This window comes from Piliocolobus tephrosceles, chromosome 5 (assembly GCF_002776525.5).
Source record: "Piliocolobus tephrosceles isolate RC106 chromosome 5, ASM277652v3, whole genome shotgun sequence".
Classification (NCBI taxonomy): Eukaryota; Metazoa; Chordata; class Mammalia; order Primates; family Cercopithecidae; genus Piliocolobus; species Piliocolobus tephrosceles.
In genome coordinates, this window is record NC_045438.1 from 32,198,315 (window position 1) to 32,217,201 (window position 18,887).

At 36.0% G+C, this 18,887-nt stretch overlaps 1 protein-coding gene and 1 pseudogene across 8 annotated transcripts in view; one reads left to right on the forward strand and one right to left on the reverse strand.

The window, feature by feature from the left end:
- EYA4 (EYA transcriptional coactivator and phosphatase 4) overlaps positions 1-18,625 on the forward strand; it is a 291,807-nt gene extending 273,182 nt beyond the window's left edge. For 2 of the 8 annotated variants that reach the window (XM_023230726.1, XM_023230724.1), the window contains 6 exons: positions 2,890-2,948; positions 3,047-3,207; positions 5,493-5,607; positions 9,534-9,655; positions 11,505-11,605; positions 15,237-18,617. In XM_023230726.1, coding sequence (XP_023086494.1) covers positions 2,890-2,948; positions 3,047-3,207; positions 5,493-5,607; positions 9,534-9,655; positions 11,505-11,605; positions 15,237-15,317 — 639 coding nt within the window. In that variant the 3' untranslated portion in view covers positions 15,318-18,617. Of the gene's footprint in view, positions 1-2,889; positions 2,949-3,046; positions 3,208-5,492; positions 5,608-9,533; positions 9,656-11,504; positions 11,606-11,643; positions 11,745-15,236 lie in introns of all 8 variants that reach the window. The other 6 variants (XM_023230723.2, XM_031935544.1, XM_023230725.1 and 3 more) reach the window with 4 other exon arrangements.
- On the reverse strand, positions 872-2,784 carry LOC111554951 (annotated as a pseudogene).
- Positions 18,626-18,887: the final 262 nt, after the last annotated feature.

The following is an 18,887-nucleotide window of genomic DNA, read 5'->3' on the forward strand; positions in this document are numbered from 1 at the left end:
TTTCAATAAACCTCTTACAGCCAAAAAGTGGCTTGGGCTCCGTAACTGGAATTAAAAGATTTCTACTCTTGTTGACAAAAAGAATTCCTCAAGAGAGTAACTCTACCATTAGCTTATTATGTTGTCATTGTTGATGTTGAATATTTAAGCTCTCGGGTGCGTTTTTTAAAAACCTAAACATCTAATTTGACACTCAAATCTTTCAGTAGATACTTCAACATATATAGTAGCAGCTGTTCCTCACGTAATTCCTTAAAAGATGCAAATTTAAATCCTCCTAATAAAACACTTCACTGCATCCTGCTCAACTGCAGAGAAGGCAAATGCCCACACTACCCTCCCCTAACAGAAGAGAAACCTGTGTGTTTAAATAAAGTGCTATTTCAGTTAGAATAACCTCCAGAAAAGAAGTCTCCAAGAAGTTTGAGATGGTAAAAGTGAGAAAAGACTGCTGTGAATTGTAACTGATAAATATCAGTGACAACTTTTTGGTTACCTTGTAAAACAAAATTAAAGTATTTAAGGTTAGCTCTAGAATATTTTCAGATGTTTGAGTTCTACTAAAATTTGTTAAAGCCAAAACATTATAATGTTTTTAGTATTTCACTTTTTGGTCAAAATGATTCTTAAAGAGTTTGTCAGAATGAAAAATAATTGAAGAACAATTATTTAGCTTTTTCTAAAAATGTCTAGTATTAAATAGAGAAATAACTTCTGATTACCAGGGAAATTTACAAGGATTCCTCCACTTTTTTGAATGTCACTAATTTATTATAAAAGAGAGACACAGAAGTTATTTACATGAGGAAAGATTTCAGAACTTCAGTGGAATAGGCAACTTCGTGCGACACCATTTCGATAGTGATTTATTTCAGTCTGTGGACTTTCCAAGTATATCACCATCTCTAAATAAGAAATAATCTCATCGTTTAGAACTACTTTGGTGCCTCCATATTCTGGGAGAAAAACTTTATTTCCAACCCTTATGCTAACAGGCAAAATCTCTCCGCTCTTTTCCTTAAAGCCCAGTCCAGCAGTTACCATCATTGCTTGCAATGCCTTTACTGGATGTTTTTCAGGAAGCATAATGCCTCCTTTGGTTACAGTTTAGACTGCACTCCTTTCAGCCAATACTTGGTCAAAGAGGGGAAGACTTTTTCTAAATAGCTGTCCGGCCAGACCATTCCATCGGCAGTCTCTGTACTCTTCTCTCTTCCTTCCTTCCACTCTTCACATAAATATCTTCTTACTCTCCTCACCATTTAGAATGCTTTTGTTTTATATCATCATAACTTTGTGTTAGAAAATTTAAATGATTGTGGTAATCCTGTAAAGAATTAGCATTTGTCTAGACTTCTCCCATTTATTTAAGAAAGAATTGTGGAGTGATTATTCTATGCTAGATTGTGCTGTAAGTGAGTATGTAACCTGGTGAACCAAATGCTGCACTCCAGGGCACTTCCTGTCAGATTATATTTTTTGACCCATACGTGTAGGTGGAGATTTATTCAAAACTTACTAAACCTATAATTTCTGTAAATCATATGAACTTTTAACTTACCTGGATTTTCAAGTTACATATTCACAAGGTACTGATTGGGCTAGTCACTGAGTTTTATATATTAAGGGAAGCCTGAGTCAACTCAGCCTTTCAACTGGAACCGGATTAAATGCATTCTGTGTGGAAATCTGGAGACTAGATATGAAATATTTGACTGTCAGATACTTTCAAGCTCAATAATGAATATAAATAGTAGCTGAAAAACCTTTGTTTAGTATGGTGTATTTTCAAATTTAATGATTTAAAAAAATAATAATTTTGAATGCTAAGCACCATGTACATAGTCAGAATCTGTGAGTATGAGTAAAATACTTTGAGGGGGGACTAAGGAGGCCCGAAATGTTAAACCATATGCTGAGGTTAATATGTTATAGTTATTTATTATAAATAATTTATTTTTATTGATTATATATTTGTTATTCTGAGAACTAAGCATTTTAAATGCCCTTACCAAATTTCACCTTTAGAGCTTATAATATCGCTCTGGAACTTAGCAGATTATTTGAAGATAGACTGAGACTCAGAACAGCAAAGAAGGATTGAATCCTTTTCCAGAAAAGTTCCCATTTGTTCTGAGCACACAGTAACTTAAAATCAGGTCAATTGTGTGGGTATACTTACATAAAGTTTATTTTGATTGGAATTTTGTAGCACATTTGAGATGATAAATCTTCATTATTTTCCTTTTACTTAAAAGTAGTCTTTTTGATTTGAAAATTTAAAAACTTGACAAAAAGAAAATGTCAGTTTCTATGATTATTACCCTTTTTCTGCGTCAAAAGGTCAGGACTTTAAAATAACACCAGCATGGTTCTTTCATGGTTCTGGTCCAGCAGGAAGTCGTGGAAATTCCACAGGACACCATAATCTGAAGGCAAGACCCCCTGTTGCCGCTCAACAAATGACAAATAATAGTAGCCATCTGAGGTGTTTAGACCAAATAAGTTTTGTGTATCTTCAGATTAGCCATGCTTAAGTATGCACAACAGAAATGGCTGGAAGGGAACTCAAATGATTACAAAGATTCAAGAGAAATTCTTATCAATAATTTTAAGATTAATTTTTTTAAATTGCTCTAAAGAAACCCTCATGCCGTGTACTTTCTCACCCCTCCTTTCTATGGAACTCTTCTGGATTTAAATGTTTTGGGGTAGAAATGGTGCCATTTCCCAATAGAAGAAAACAAGAGCGAGGCAGTGAGATGGACGGGCACACGCTGCCATCTTCTGGCAGTAGTCTGATCAAATGAGAAGATGGGAAAACCTTCAAACATGGTAACTAACAAGCATCATTTAGAAAACAAATAACTTTTCCAATGTTTTTAACAGGAATGTGATCAAGTTCATATAGATGATGTTTCCTCTGATGATAATGGGCAGGACTTAAGGTAAGCTATGCCTTTCAGTATGCTGTTTCCTACAGAAATTCAGCTATGGAGTTTTGCACATGTAATTATTTCTTTTTAATGTATTTTGGGTGTTACAGTACCTACAGTTTTGCAACTGATGGCTTCCATGCAGCTGCAAGTAGTGCAAACCTTTGTTTGCCAACAGGTGTAAGAGGAGGGGTTGACTGGATGAGGAAGTTGGCTTTTCGTTACAGAAGAGTGAAAGAATTATATAACACCTACAAGAACAATGTTGGAGGTATGTGTGGCTTTTTAAATCTAACAAAGGCACTCGGGGTATAGGTAGAATTCAAACTGTAGTTTCATGTTAAAGACGATTCTGCTGTAAAAGAAACAAACAAAAGCTCGTATTAAACCACATTGAGCCAGAAGTTCCTTAGAATTGGTGGGAAAAAGTTTTACTACAAAATAACCCATGCACCACTGCCACATGAATTGGGAATTCTTTGTGTAACCTTGTGCCCAGATGTTTGGTCAAGATTTATAGCAGGGCATTTAGTTTACCCTTTATCAGCTGGTGCTTGGAGCATTATCAGTGAAAACCAGACAGAGGAGCTGACCGAGGCAACGGGAAGAAGACCTTTCTCAAGAAGAGAGCCTCAGTCGTTGAAGGAGGGTTGTTAGCAAGCATTATCTTTCTGGAATCCCATCAAAAATAAATGTAAACAGTTACTCATGTCATTTCAGACTTTCAACAGGTTTATTTTATCTTTTAAAAAAATAATGTTTTATGACAGTGTATCTTTCTCATGCATAGTGTCAAGTATGACTATCATAGTTTTTAAAAGTTCAGATAATCTATAGGTAATATCAAAACCATTTTATACCCCTTCACATATTTTGCAGGTGATAGCAAAACCTTTGATACCAAAACTGTGATCCTGGATGTGCTTTTCTATATAAAATAAACTTTGATGATATCTCATTAGAATCAATTTTAGGTAAACAAGATTCCTAAAATTTGCTATTAGGTCACATCAGATTAATCTCCCAGGATTTTGTTTCTTTATATGCTTCTCTTTTTTTCTAAAAAGGAAGAATAACTGAGGAACATAAACTGGAATCCAAAACAGAATGATACAACTAAATATACTTGTGCACACTATACATACATATATTCACATATATATCATAGAATACAATGTAGTAAATAAAATGTTCGTATATACTATATAATCACATCTATCCATATACATCATGAGGGTGGGGCTGTGTGTCTGGTCACCTTGTATCCCCAGTGCGTATCAGTAAAACACGTAAGAGATGCTCAGTAGATACATAGTAACTCCAAAAGAACAAAAGATGTAGAGCCAAAGAGGATAATAAGCTCCCCAAAAAGGAGCTTAGATATGGAAGACATTCATTTCCAAATAAGAAACTGACCCTTCAAGCTACTCACTTGCATGGGGTTCTGGGGAGAAACCCTGATTTCCTGACTCACTCTAGTGCTCTGTACATGATGCTTTTGTAAAATCAAATAAGTAGATTTTCTAGTTAAAAATCAATGGTAGATAATACATTTAGCTTTAAAATAAATATCCCCTTGGGAAACCTGAGTTAATTTTTATCATTCAGATGTCATAATTTCCTTCTTGCGGTATATTAATACAATTATTTTAAGTTAACAAGAACATTAAGAAATAATCTTGTATCTTAGAAACTTTAAACAACCGCGAGTCTTCTGTCATACGTGAGCATCTCTTTATTATAATGAGGACAAATGACACTTGCTAGAAACTATAAATTTTGGTTGGAAAAAACCATACAAGTGTATATGTGCTCCTGATATTCTAAAACACAATTTCAATAAGAAACCTTCCTTTTTAATGGATTTACATGATCTCGTTTTATCATAAAATCAAGAACTGGATCTTTTAAAATAAAAAATTAGCACATCTGTCTTTTTTCTTATAACATCAATGTTGTAATTCATTATTGTCTATAACTATCCTACACTTCATGATTTTAAACAAAATTAATTTCTTTTTACAGTACAAAGTATTTATAGTAGCATTAGCGGTAGTGTTAGACACATATTAACAGCTACATATGATGATGCCATTGTTACTGTTTGAAAGTGGGAATGATTGTAATTATTAAGAAGCTAAATGTTTTTCAGACAGTCAAAACATTTGGGGTTTGTGTCTCTAGGTTGGTGGAACCCAACTATTCCTCCAGACCTCAAATATCACAGTACCTTGGAATGAGATCCAGGCAGAGGCATGTTCAAAGCTCTTTAGGTGAGATCCACTGCACCAGATTCTAGGATCAGTGAGGGCAGAGACTGGGGCCACTTTTCACTGGCACTACCTGAGACCTAGAAGTTCAGTAAATATTCACTGAAGGAATGAATGGATAATCAATTCAGAAATGAAGGATCAATATGGACATAAATCTGTATCTCTCTGCATTTCTGATATATACTGAAATAAAAATGATCTACTCCAGACAGAAGGGAATCTAAACTAGATATTCTGAGAAAATATTCATCTCTCAACTCTGCCTTGCTTTTTGGTGTTGCAGGTCTCCTTGGCCCTGCCAAGAGGGATGCCTGGCTACAGTTAAGGGCAGAGATTGAAGGTCTGACAGATTCTTGGCTAACAAATGCACTTAAGTCTTTATCAATTATTAGCACTAGGTAAGTGGAATTGTTACCTTTCTATGTTTATCGTTTTGAAGATTTAGTTCTGATTATACAACATAGATAAAAAATGTTTTAATTCCTAGACTGTTTTAGACTTTAAGGTACCTACCAATTCTGAGTTCAGTGATTTTTCCATTTCAGTGCATGTGCATGAGAGAGGGGGGGAAGAGAGAGAGAGAGAGAGAGAGAGACTTGGGATGAGAGAAGGTTGCTACTTCTCAGAATAAATAGAAGACCCTATCTCACCACCCTTCTCTTCTCATAGCAACTGATAATCCCCACAGAATGGTTACATGACTTCTAATGAAAAAAGAAAGAGAACTCAGTAGGTGGCAAAGTACAAGGGGGTGATGGCAAATATAAAACAGTACTGTTTACACAAAAAATGCATGTTTTAGGTGTTGGGCCATAATGGATAATACACATAATGTGAGCACATCAGAAAAGCAAGAGAAAGCTCTTGAAAAAATTCTAACCATTTTGTTGTTTGAACTAAACAGTGAAATTCTGACTTGTGTCAATATAGAGAGCAGAATTAAATCGATTTGTGACCAGTTGTACAACCAGGTGCCATATATGCTAATTCATATGGTGATGTAAGTCTGGAACATGATAGCTGGTAAGGTAGAGTTGAATCTCTGTACTGTCTGCTTCCGTGATTTTATATCTGAGTTAGGTGAATAAATAAAAACATGCTTAGTAAGTGGGAGCTAAATGATGAGAACTCATGGACACATATAGGGAAACAACAGACACTGGGGCCTACTTGAGGGTGAAGGGTAGGAGGAGGGAGAGGACCAGAAAGAGTAACTGTTAGGTACTAGACTTAGTACCTGAGTGATGAAATAATCTATATAGCAAACCCCCGTGAGGTAAGTTTACCTATATAGCAAACATGCACCTGTATCCCTGAACCTAAAATAAAAGCTAAAAAAAGAATCTGTCAGCATTTCCATTAAGAAAAGATTAATGGGCCAGGCACGGTGGCTTACACCTGTAATCCCAGCACTTTGGGAGGCCGAGATGGGCAGCTCACGAGGTCAGGAGATCGAGATCATCCTAGCCAACATGGTGAAACCCTGTCTCTACTAAAAAAAAAAAAAAAATTAGCTTGGCGTGGTGGCGCACACCTGTAGTCCCAGCTACTCGGGAGGCTGAGGCAGGAAACTCGCTTGAACCTGGGAGGCGGAGGTTGCAGTAAGCCAAGATCATGCCACTGTACTCCAGCCTGGAGACAGAACAAGACTCTCCCTCAAAAGAAAAAAAAAAGAAAAAGAAAAGATTAATGAGAACATGCAGTATTTGTTTTTCTGTTCCTGTGTTAGTTTGTTAAGGATAATGGCCTCCAGCTCCATCCATGTCCTGGCAAAGGACATGATCTCATTCTTCTTTATGGCTGCATAGTATTCCATGGTATATATGTACCACATTTCCTTTATCCAGGCTATCATCGATGGGCATTTTGGTTGATTCTATATCTTTGCTATTGTGAATAGTGCTGCGGTGGACATGTGTGTGCATGTGTCTTTATAATAAAATGATTTATATTCCTTTGGGTATATACCCAGTACTGAGATTGCTGGGTTAAATAGTAGTTTTGTCTTTAGGTCTTTGAGGAATCGCCACATTGCCTTCCACAATGGCTGAACTAATTCACACTCCCACCAAATGCCGCATGTTCTCACTTATAAGTGAGAGCTAAATGATGAGAACATGTGGACACATAGAGGGGAACAACACACACTGGGGCCTTTCAGAGGGTGGAAAATGGAAGGAGGGAGAGGATCAGGAAAAAAAAAATGGGTATTAGGCTTAGTACCTGGATGATGAAATCATCTGTACAACAAGTCCCCGTGACACAAGTTAACCTATGTAACGAACCTGCCCTTGTACCCCTGAACTTAAAATAGAAGTTAAAAAAGAAAAGATTAATGAATAAGATGACAAATTGCTAGTTTTAAAAAAAGAAGAAAAAAAGCATGCTTAATAAATGTATGGGGAACACAGCATTCAGAGAAAGATTTATTTGGACTAATTGAATCAGAATGAAGAAAAGCCTGACAGGGCAGAAAAAAAAGTTAATATTAAGAACATGGAAGTAAATGAATAGTTGTCACATCCTGCACAGCTTCTGACCCGTGGCACAGGCAGAACTGCATGGATAGCAGAAAGTCCAAATGGAGAGCGGAGGGGAAGTAGCTTCCTGTGTCTGATTGGGGAAGCCATGGCAGCTTAGTTTGTCGGTTCTAGGCACCATATTCCAGTGGGGGCTGTGACAGGGTTGAAGCAGCCTGTGTCAAGTATGGTAGTCACAGGGGTTTGGACTGTGGGAACCACATAAAAGAAACAGATGGAAGGAGGAGCCAGAGAGCTTAGTCAGAAGAGTCATGTGTGGAACAAGATTACCAGTTTCAACAGTTTCAGATATTAGGCTGAAAATCAATTAGATTTCTCCCTGTGTCTGGAAAGGAAAGAACTGGGACCAATAAGTAGGAATCCTGCAAGGGAGATTCTGGCTGTATATAAGGAAGAAATGTCTAACAGTTAAGGCCATTTGAAATGGACTTGCTGTCTCATGTCCCCTGTAATTGGTGACAAGAGAGACCAAATGTCAAGGACACTGGAGTGTGAGGACCCCTGAGCACTGACATGATGTGTAAAATGTTGTGGAATGTGCATTTCTCTGAGAAAGAGGTTGATAACTTTCATTATTTCTAAAAGAGGTCTTCTCTATAAGTTAAAAAAGATTATTACATTATTAGATTATATATACTTTATAATATATACAGATTAATTATTAAACAGATGGCTTTAAGGCAACTAAAGGAATATGTGATATTCCAGAAATAAATAAAGATATAACAAGGAAGGGAGGAGAAAAATCAACATACATTGAATAGTTGTTATGGAATTTGCTGAGTTATCCACATATATTACCATATTGATACAGTTGCAGTTTTGCCATTACTTTTAATGGCAAAAAACAAAATTGCTTTTGCACCAACCCAATAGTTTTCACAAAATGCCTGGAATGTCAGAAAAACAGATGCTTTGTTGAATTATGTATTAGAACCCCTAGCAAAATTAACTTACCCTCTGACCCTAATTATTCTACAAATATAGTCTAAGAATAATCAAAGATGTAAGAATATATTTAGGTAGCATTACTTATAATATTTAGAAATCAAAAGCCACTTAAGCATTTGAATTTAACTTTAAGAAATTCTGGTGCATCTACATGGTAGAGTAGTTTTTATACATTGTTTTGTTGGGAGAGGGGAAGTAATAGTTAATAGATATAAACAAATAGTCTCATGATATAAATACATAAAGTAGAATACAAAATTGAATATATAGAATGTTCCCAATGGGAAAACAAAATCATATATGAACAGAAACACTGAAAGTAAATGCATGAAATGGAGAGAGCGGTTATCTCTGGATGGTTACATAATAATTAATGCTTTTTGTTTTCTTCTTTATATTTGTCTTTCACAAATTTTTCTGTTACAAGTATATACAGTGTTTATAATTTAAAAAGAAATGTAACTGAATATCACACAGTGCAAGTCATGAAAGTTCATATCAAAACCACATCTCTTATCTTAAAAAGCCTGAGTTTTATTTCATTCTACCATGTTTTCATTCTGTAACACTTACCTACGTATGACTTTTAATAGCATATTGTTTTGACAGAATATTTTGTAGAACTTTAAGCATCACAGTATAGTCATGGGTTTGTCTATTCTTCTTAATAATCTGCCATTATTTGAGGGTGTCTGTCTGGTGATAGGCAATAGCTAATGAATATTGAAAGGGACCATTAATTAAGGAATTTAGAGACCACAGTGACAATTTTAAATCTATTAGAAGTTATTTAGTATTAGAAAACAAATATGTATATTTCCTCCCTATTTTAGGAGTAACTGCGTAAATGTCTTGGTAACGACAACCCAGCTGATCCCAGCACTTGCGAAGGTTCTACTCTATAGTTTAGGAGGTGCTTTCCCCATTGAGAATATTTACAGTGCAACTAAAATAGGTAAGGAAATTATTTTAAACTCTGTATGGAATGTGTCCACATCTGTGTGTCTCTGCATGGTTCCCTTTTTCAGCAATTTCACTTAGTACATGAAACAAATTTGGGTGAAGTTCAAATTACAAAGTCCCTGCAACTCATTGTACATGTATGAATTTTTTGAGAACTGTTGCCTAGTGACATTAAGAACTCAGTATCTGAGTATAGATATTTCATTCTTGTATTTCACAGAATATTACAGCACATGTTATTTAAATAATATGTAATATCTCTAGCCATAGTATTTAATAGTTTAATTAGTATAGAGTATAATGTTGCATCCTTGCATATGCAGTAATCTAGATCCAAGATAAAAATACTATTTTGGCTTTGCAGGGGATTCTTTGATGGATTGAACTAGTGCCCTTAATTACAGAAAAAAATTAAAAGAATTTTATGAATCAGAAAACATAATAGGAATATTCGTAACACATGAGTGACAGGAAATCTACATTTCCAAAAATGTACAGTAGCAATCAAAGAGCCACAACCTTGTTTATTTAGATAATATCTGTTTGTGGAGCCATCTTTGATTTTTAAGTGCATTTCTCGCAGACTCCAACTTCTAATGAACATTCAAAAATAAAACTTCATCAACTTCTGCTGTATTGAAAGACTTCAAAGAAAACTGATGTATTCCATTGTCTGTCAAGGAAATACTTGGGAAAATAAATGGGTTGTGTAATATGCCTTGAAGGTCAACAAACTTAGGCTCTGGCACATTGACAAGAGAAGTTCAAAATCCTAAAATCCCCCACCAAAAATAACCTGCCCTGGGCTTTGAGGAGGTCTGATGTTGGCCCTGGCAAAAGGAGCCTCCAGTTGCAGCTGTTTCAAGAGTACAGTTAAGGAGAGCCAAGCATCCGTAGAGTGAATTTCACATTGTCATAAGCACTACAGTTCAGAGCCTGGATATCAGTACCATACATTTTTAATCTAAATGTATGTATTTATGTCAGCAGGACTAATAGAAAGAAGACGATTTTGGTTTTTTATGAATCGAATAATTTTATAGCAGAATAAACATTTATTTTATTAAAGACAATATTCTTTCTGTTGGCCAAATAGTTCCTTATATTCTTTAATCTGAAAAAAAAAATCATTTTTATTTTTTCCTGTAAGCTAGTGTTTTTTGGAGTTCTGAACCATCAGATTAAGAAAAAAGGCAGAAGTGTAGCCATGGCTGCATGAACATTCTGGAGTGAAATTTAGAGAATAATGCCAATGTTTTAAAAACAAAGAATATGTAGAAATTCCATGGTGATGTTCCCGTAGTGCAATCAGAGGACAGCAGTGTTGTCAGTACTGTGGCCCAGTCAGGCTGCACCCTTAGTAGAAGTTATTTGAGCAGGCTAACTGTCACCACTTGAAAGGAGTTGTTTATCAAGGTAAATTCACTTCTTAGTATTTCCTCTTTTCTTAGCAGTAAACCTTCAGTTTTTCTCTAGAACACATTTAGCTGACTTGTCTATGCTACTGAAAATTAATTTACAGAATTAAACAAACAAAGGTTGTTAAAACTTATAGTTGCCTGTAAAGTTTCCCCAATACTCTGTTGGTGAAGAAAAACATACTAATATTTTCTCTAGGTCAAATGCTTAACCCTACTGATATTTTTGGAGTGTGAAACACATTGGTTTAATCATCTGTCCTAAGTAATGCCTTAACGTTATTCAAATATGTGTTGATTTCATAAACCCAGAGGTTGTGAGCCAGTTTAAGTGATGTTCAAGAGGCATTAACTTAACACTTTATGAATCTTTAGGTTAATGAATGCAGTGGCTGGAAGAATAAGCAGTGCATTGTTTTTCAGGCAAGGAAAGCTGTTTTGAGCGTATAGTGTCCAGATTTGGCACTAACATAACTTATGTTGTGATTGGAGATGGCCGAGATGAGGAGCATGCCGCTAACCAGGTAACTTCACTCTGAACTTTATCTCGTTTATCTTCCAGGAAAAGAAAGTTGCTTTGAACGAATAATGCAAAGGTTTGGCAGAAAAGTAGTGTATGTTGTAATTGGGGATGGTGTAGAAGAAGAACAGGCAGCAAAAAAGGTAACCTGTCTCAAACAATGTTGGTGTGATACTTCTAATGCAAGCCTTTTTGTTTGCATTTCTGTAGTTTGGCCCAATGGCAGCTTGACAAATGATTTAAATTTATAGATGCAAAGCAATAAGAGCATGAGAGGGTCAATACTTACATTCAAATAAACCATTTGGAGTTTAGCATTTTTTGCCTGTAATTTGATAGGAAATGCAGAGAAAATTAGTTATATTTATTTATATGTTTGAATGTATATACACATAGTAAATATATATAGTAATATATATATTTGTGTGGGCATATATATATACATGCTTATATAGATGCATCTGTATATATTAAAACACATACAATGTGCACAGATATACATGAGCCAGGGGATCTGCAAGAAAGATGGGGGGAGAATAACCGTTGTTAAGCACATGAAATTTAGCAAGATAAAGATTAATGAGCTCCATACAAAAGTCATGTGAGTAGTTCATGAGACCTGCATGCCATATGGTCCTTGTAAGTGCCTGGAAGTAGGCATGCTCCATGATAAGGAATGCTGAGGGCAGATTTAATAGCTGAAGAAAAACTGCTACAAGAGATTTTAATAAGTGCTACTGAAATGGGATGTATTGCTCAGATCCTTTTGCACCAACTTGTCTTAGCCGTAATGTGCCTCACATCTCCTGGAAGAGTTTCATCTGTTCTGGTGAGCCAGTGGTACTTGATTGAAGCCAAGCAGCTGGCTTTGAACACATTCAGAAGATCCCATAGGCCCTCAGTATTTTAATAAGCCTTTTCATCTGTCCCATATTTCTGAAGAAGAAACCAAGGCAATTAAAAACCGTTAAATGGTTGGTTCAACATCAAAAGAAGAGTGATATCAGGATTGGCCCCCAACACCAGACTGTTGGTCAACTCCACCCTAAGGTCTACTGCTGCCTTCACTGAATGATAGAAAAATATCATCTAGCCAAGATAAAAGTGATAGAATTCACAAAACAAAGCCAAATGATGAATTAGTATTTCTAAACAATGACATGCCAGCTTATACTGTTTTACATAGAAAGAATGTTTTCTGTATCACCCTAAGGAGATTTTAAATCATCATCTAATAAAGGCTTCGCCGCTTGCATGTGCTGGAGTGTTTACCTGTTTTCAAAAAACAGTCAACATAAACAGTTTTATAGAAAAGTTTATGGCTATAAGAGAAAGGAATTGATGTATTTTTCTAGTCAATTTAAATCAAGCAAAATGAAGAAAAGGAAAGCACTTCCACTTTAGAAGGTTTGGTGACAGTATTGGCAGCCATACTTGAAAATCTCCATGCTTTTCCATTACATTTAAGAGAGTGGGTTCAGGCTCTGCCTCCCACAGAACACCTCAGCCTTCATTAGCAGTGTCAATGACCCAAGACAGCACACTGGCCCCAAGCATGTCCCGTATGAGGTCAGGGCTGCAGCCTCAAGAAATACAGCTTTCATTGCTGACTACTACTTGAAATGCTTCCAGTCACACTCAACTGAAATATCTTCTGGAGTATGTCAATGTCCTGAGTCCATGTTGTGATGTTTCTTATTGACACCATAGTTATACACAACAAAGAGCAGCCAGTGATTAGTAATACAGTCCCACTCCCGCTCAATGTACGTGTCTTTTAGCCTATACAAATTAAATTCACGTATATTTAGGTAAGGACTAATATAATTCTTTTTTCCAAACCAGTAACACTGTATGCTTTTGACAGTTAAAACTTAACCCAGTCGACCTATTTTCCACAGCATTAATGTTTAGATTCGGTTTCCCCAGTTGTTATACCATCTTCTTTATACCTAAAACTTCAGGGGGGAAAGGCATGACCCTGAATGGAAAAGAATATCAGATAGAATGCTATTTCCAAATGGTTGTTTATGTAGGTACAGTTTTGGTGATGGTGAAGGCTTGTTATTCTATTTTAAAGCAGAGGTGGTTGGTTTCTCTAGTACCCAGAATGCATGCTTTTCTTTGGATGTAGCAGTAATCGCATGTGCAGAAATGTTAAGTACTGTTTTGTTGTTACAAATAGATCTGAGCTGAATGAAAAAAAAGTTACTTCTATGTGAATTTCTATGCCTTAATTTGACCTAGACATACTTTGTTTGAGAAATTTAAGAAGAAATATCAAAGTTTAGGAATAGGAATGTCTGCGCTCTTCTGCAGAAACATATAATATTAATACAAGCTGTATATGTAGTTTGAAATTTTCTAGAAGCCACATTTTAAAAATTAAAGAGACACAGGTAGAATTAATTTTAATAACATGTCAACCCAGTATATCCAAAATAATTGTCTTGATATCTAATTAATGTAAAAATTGTTGAAGTCATGTTTACCTTCTCTTTGTTTGTTTGTTTTGTTCTAAGTCTTTGAAATGCATTATGTATTTTAAACTGGACTAACCACATTTCAAGTGCTCCATAGCCACATGTGGCTGGTGGTTACCGTAGTGTGCAGCAAGGAATTATATAGCATTAATGATTATTATGCTACCTAGTTCTTACATAAAGTATCATTTGCATGTTTTATATCTGTATACTCATTTCCCTTATATACATGAATATTTCATATGTGCATATTCTAGAAGTTGTCATCAGCCCAAACTTACAAATCATGCTTTTGTTTTGTCAGTTCCTGTAGTGCAGTGTTTTTTCTTTTTCATTATCATCGCCAGTGGGGACTCTTTAGACAATTTTTTTATAATTACTCCCTTTCATGAAATTTTAATGCCACATATGTACTGTATACTATTATGGTATGTCTTTGGAGGGCACAAACCATTGTAATGTCTAAGATTTTCTGCCCCACAAGAACTCATTTTTGTCCCCTTGGGGATGACATCTTCCCCATTGAAAATGTATGCTAGATACTTTCTCTCAATTCTACGCCAGTGAAATAAACCAGGTCGACTCGACTGGCTTAAGTTATCGGTTGTCCCAGACAAGTAAGAAAGTTATAATCCCCACATTTTTTCTACTTTATATAGTCCTGTTTCAAATTATTTTTATACAGAAAGGAATTCACCCTCTTTTCTTCGTAGATTAACAAAATTAAGAAGCTTATCATTTTGTTTTATTTTATTTTTGACTGAGAGAGAGGCCTGTAGGAGAGATGCACTGATTCAAACTTGCTTTCCATCAGCCAGGTAGGATTGTGATACCCACTTGCTTTCCCAGATGTCGATGTTGGTAGTGATACTTCCAGAATAAATATTAAACTATCTAAGCAGTGTTAATATTTGCTATTATTCTCATTAAAATCCAGTTCAGATCTATTTCTCTGTTACTTTGACAATGCCATCTTGGTGCTGCCAAGCCTTCACGTATGATCATCCCGCCTTTAGACTCCCTCCCCTGAACGTGGGTGGGCCACACAGCCCCGTGTGTGCTGCTGCTTCATTGAGACAATGGTTGTGATCTCTCTCCATGCCTCATTCCTTCCCCTTCTCTCTCCCACCCCTCCTCCTCCTAACCATGCAGCACAACATGCCCTTCTGGAGGATATCCAGCCACTCAGACCTCCTGGCTCTCCACCAAGCACTGGAATTAGAGTATTTGTAACTGTGTTCTCTAGCCGGAGATCCGTTTTTTATATTTCAAGTACACTGAATTTTTATGTGTGATTCAATGCCTCTGGCTCTACACATATAAATTGTCTTAATGGATGAAATCATATTTGGAATAAAAATTCCAGAATGAAGAATTCAGATTGCTGAATGGAGTTAAACTTTAGTGCTACAGAAAAGAAACTCTATGGTCTTATATTTACAACACTTTAATGGGTTTTTTAAAAATCTGTGGAGGTTGCTGGTACACACCAAAAATGAGTCCAAACTGGAATGAGCAGCTTTAGCAAAGAACTCTTACCCTGGCAAAGCAGCAACACACATGCTCCGTCTGACAAGGTGGTCAACAACATTCCTCAAATTGGGAGATCTTCTCAGCCCTGAGGTTTGAATCTGACTTTAGCCTACCTAGCCCAGAAAATCTGAATTGGAATGCACTCAGACTGTATAAGGACAGTCCTATTTAGACCTGTAATTTGTGTAAATTATTGATGAAAATAATTTACTGTGACTTTATTAGCAGCTGACTTTCAAAGTGGATGCAATTTTTCTTTCATTTGTCAGGGAGGGGAGTGGGAGGGGAAATGGGAATATAATATTGTCTCTTTTTTAAGTTTGGCAAACAGAATGTTCATACTGATGTGTTGTGCCTTAAAGACAAGACAGCATTTGTGTGTTACAATGTAACTTTGGTTAAAATCTCTGTAGATAATGAAAAAAAAAAATCCTTTGTGATGATTCTTAACATGACCAAATTTAAAAGTCAGGCTCTCAAAGCTTAATTACCGCATCAGCAAGAAACTGAGTATTTGTTGCAATAAGAAAACAACAACAATAAAGGAAAGCTTGTGTTTTATTTGGGTTCTTAATAATTCCAATAATTGTTGAGGCAACTATTTGCGCATCCAACCATAAGCAGAAGGTTTGGGAAAGACTGTGGGACCTTCACTTAGAAAGTGAAATGTATGTAGAAGTCTCAAGTACCCCTTCTACAGTTTTACTGGAGAAAACTAAGAGCCATATTCATGACAACTTGCACAGTTTTGAGGTTGAGACTTTTGATATGTGTAAGCTGCATAGAGGAGGATATTATCATGCAAATCATGAGCAATTATCACATTAACTTTTTTAGAATATGCCATGGACTTGACGTAAAATTCACATTGAGTGGGCGAGGCTTAAAATAAAGCTAAGTGTGTTTATTCCCAATGCCATTGCAAAAATGATAATATCATCAGTAATGGAAGGCAGATCTCCCAGATGGTGTCTGATGAAAGCAATGAGTTTATGAAAATGTTACCTAGAATATCATCATAAATTAAATCAGCAAGTCAGTTGGATCTTGGCAGCGTTACTGAAATGACAATAGTAAAATAGTACCTGGTTCTCCATCTGAATACATCAATGTAGGTTCTCCTCATGACAGACTTGCATATGTTAGTTTCTGCCTGTATTGTTACTGTGCAATGGATGGCATTCGTTACAAGAAGAGCCTGTCATCGTTGTGTTTGCATGGTTTTTTTCCCTGTGTGTAGCCCGTGTTGGGAACACGATACAGGTTCTCCTCTTATTTCATATGACATGATTTCCCTTGTGGAAATTTAAGACTTTAAAAACTAGAGTATTTTTATGGTGTCTGCACCTGCAGTTCTGTGTTTAAAATGTCATAATGTGGATGCTAGAGTCAGGCTACTAGTCAGTGCCCCTAGCCAGAGGCTGGTTCATGAGTTCATCAACTGAGGCCTCTGTGGCTTCAATAAAGTCTACATTTTGCTCACAGATCACAACATTCACTGTGGAAATATGATTTCATTTCTTTGGGCTACAAACCTGTATTTCTTTACTGAATGCTAAGGCCATGTTTATACTGGGCAGAAAGATACTGAGATCCGAATTTTGTACAAGATTGTGATTTCATCATCTAAACCTTAAACTTACCCTTTAAATTTTGTAGCTTTTGGCTGCCTCTGCCCCAAGTACTATTCCAGGCAAATTAAAGTTGGAATACGTTTAATAATATAAAAATAATGATAGTAAATCTTATACTTCTGTTGGCCCTTAGCTTGAAAATAGCAGTAAAAAAAATTTAAGTGTTGCCTTGATTATCAGTACTTAATTATGTTGTGCACTAAAACCTTATGTATTTATTACTGTGAATAAAAACAAATTATCTTTACTGTATAACTGGTTTCTTTAAATGATAGAATTGTGGCATTAGGTATGAATTTGTAAGTCTTTTCACATCAAACAAGCAAGGCTTTTTATGCTGCTAAGTCTGCAGGTGCAGAAAGAAACACCCCTTGGAAGGGCAAAGAGAAGCTGGCTGTTTGCATCACCCCATGCAGTTTCTCACACACATCTCTTTTTCTGATTCTGTGTTCAGAAGAGGCTGCCAGCATAAAACCTAAATGCTAGGTTGACGGAGAACAGCTTGTCTGGCGCAACAATGGTGCAGGCCCACAAGCCAGCATCACAACTTGGCCATGGGACGTTGAGCATGCACAAAGTAGACCTCTTCCCTTCCCACCTTAGGAACAGAAAATCCTCCTCCTTTCTAATCTGAAAAACGAAAACTGAACTAACAAACACAAAACGAACCCCTTGGCAATTCCCACCTCCTATTGACATATGGACTATTGTGCCTTATTGTAAACCAGTTTGAAAAATGTTCTGTAACTAAAGTGGGTTTTCGGCTCTTATGTAAACAGGTTGGTATATTACTACAAAAGATAACCATCTTGTGTTGCACCTTAAAAATAATCAAGACCACGTAATTTCAGTAACAAAATAGGTGGCCTGGCTACAGTATTATAGCATACAATTAGAACACTATGCCCCTGCAAAATTTTGTAAATCAAATTCAGAGGCAAAAACATATTTTAGAATCATACAGTTTGCACACAAGTAGGTAATAACTGTCTCTAAAAATGTTTTCTCCTTAGTCTGCGATGAGCTAAGATTCAGAATAGTGTCAACAGCATGCTCCTATATGAAGTTGTTTTTTTAAAGCACATTTGTTTATGACAAGCCTACATTCTCAGTGAATATGGCATTTAGTATTTCTTTTGAAAACAAACTTAAGCATCATGAGCCAAAGTTGCATTTTGACTCCCGACTATGGTAGCATTATGAACATCTCACAATGTCAAGGGTTTCTGTTATGTATTAGTAAAGTATAGATTATCGGGGCCTACGTAATTTAAAGAAATGTAAATTAATATTAAAAGCTTGTAAAAATATGTATATCTTTACTATTTCTCAATAAATACCTTTGCAATTGTTTTCATTTCCTTCACCCTCCCATGTTGTAGAGTTTTTGTGTGTTTATTTAGCTTGGTTCTAAATCATGTGAAATTTGTGTTTAGGTTTCTGGTCTTCATAACTTTTCTCTTTTATGCCTAAGTTGCATGATTTTCAGTTAAAGCAAAATGAGATGTAACCCAGTAAAACATTACTAATTACGACTGAAAGTGGGCTGCTTTACTGAAAAGTTGTCAGCTGCATAATTTTTTACACAGAGATAGCTACATTCAAATAAGTATAATGCATAATGTAGCCACAATTC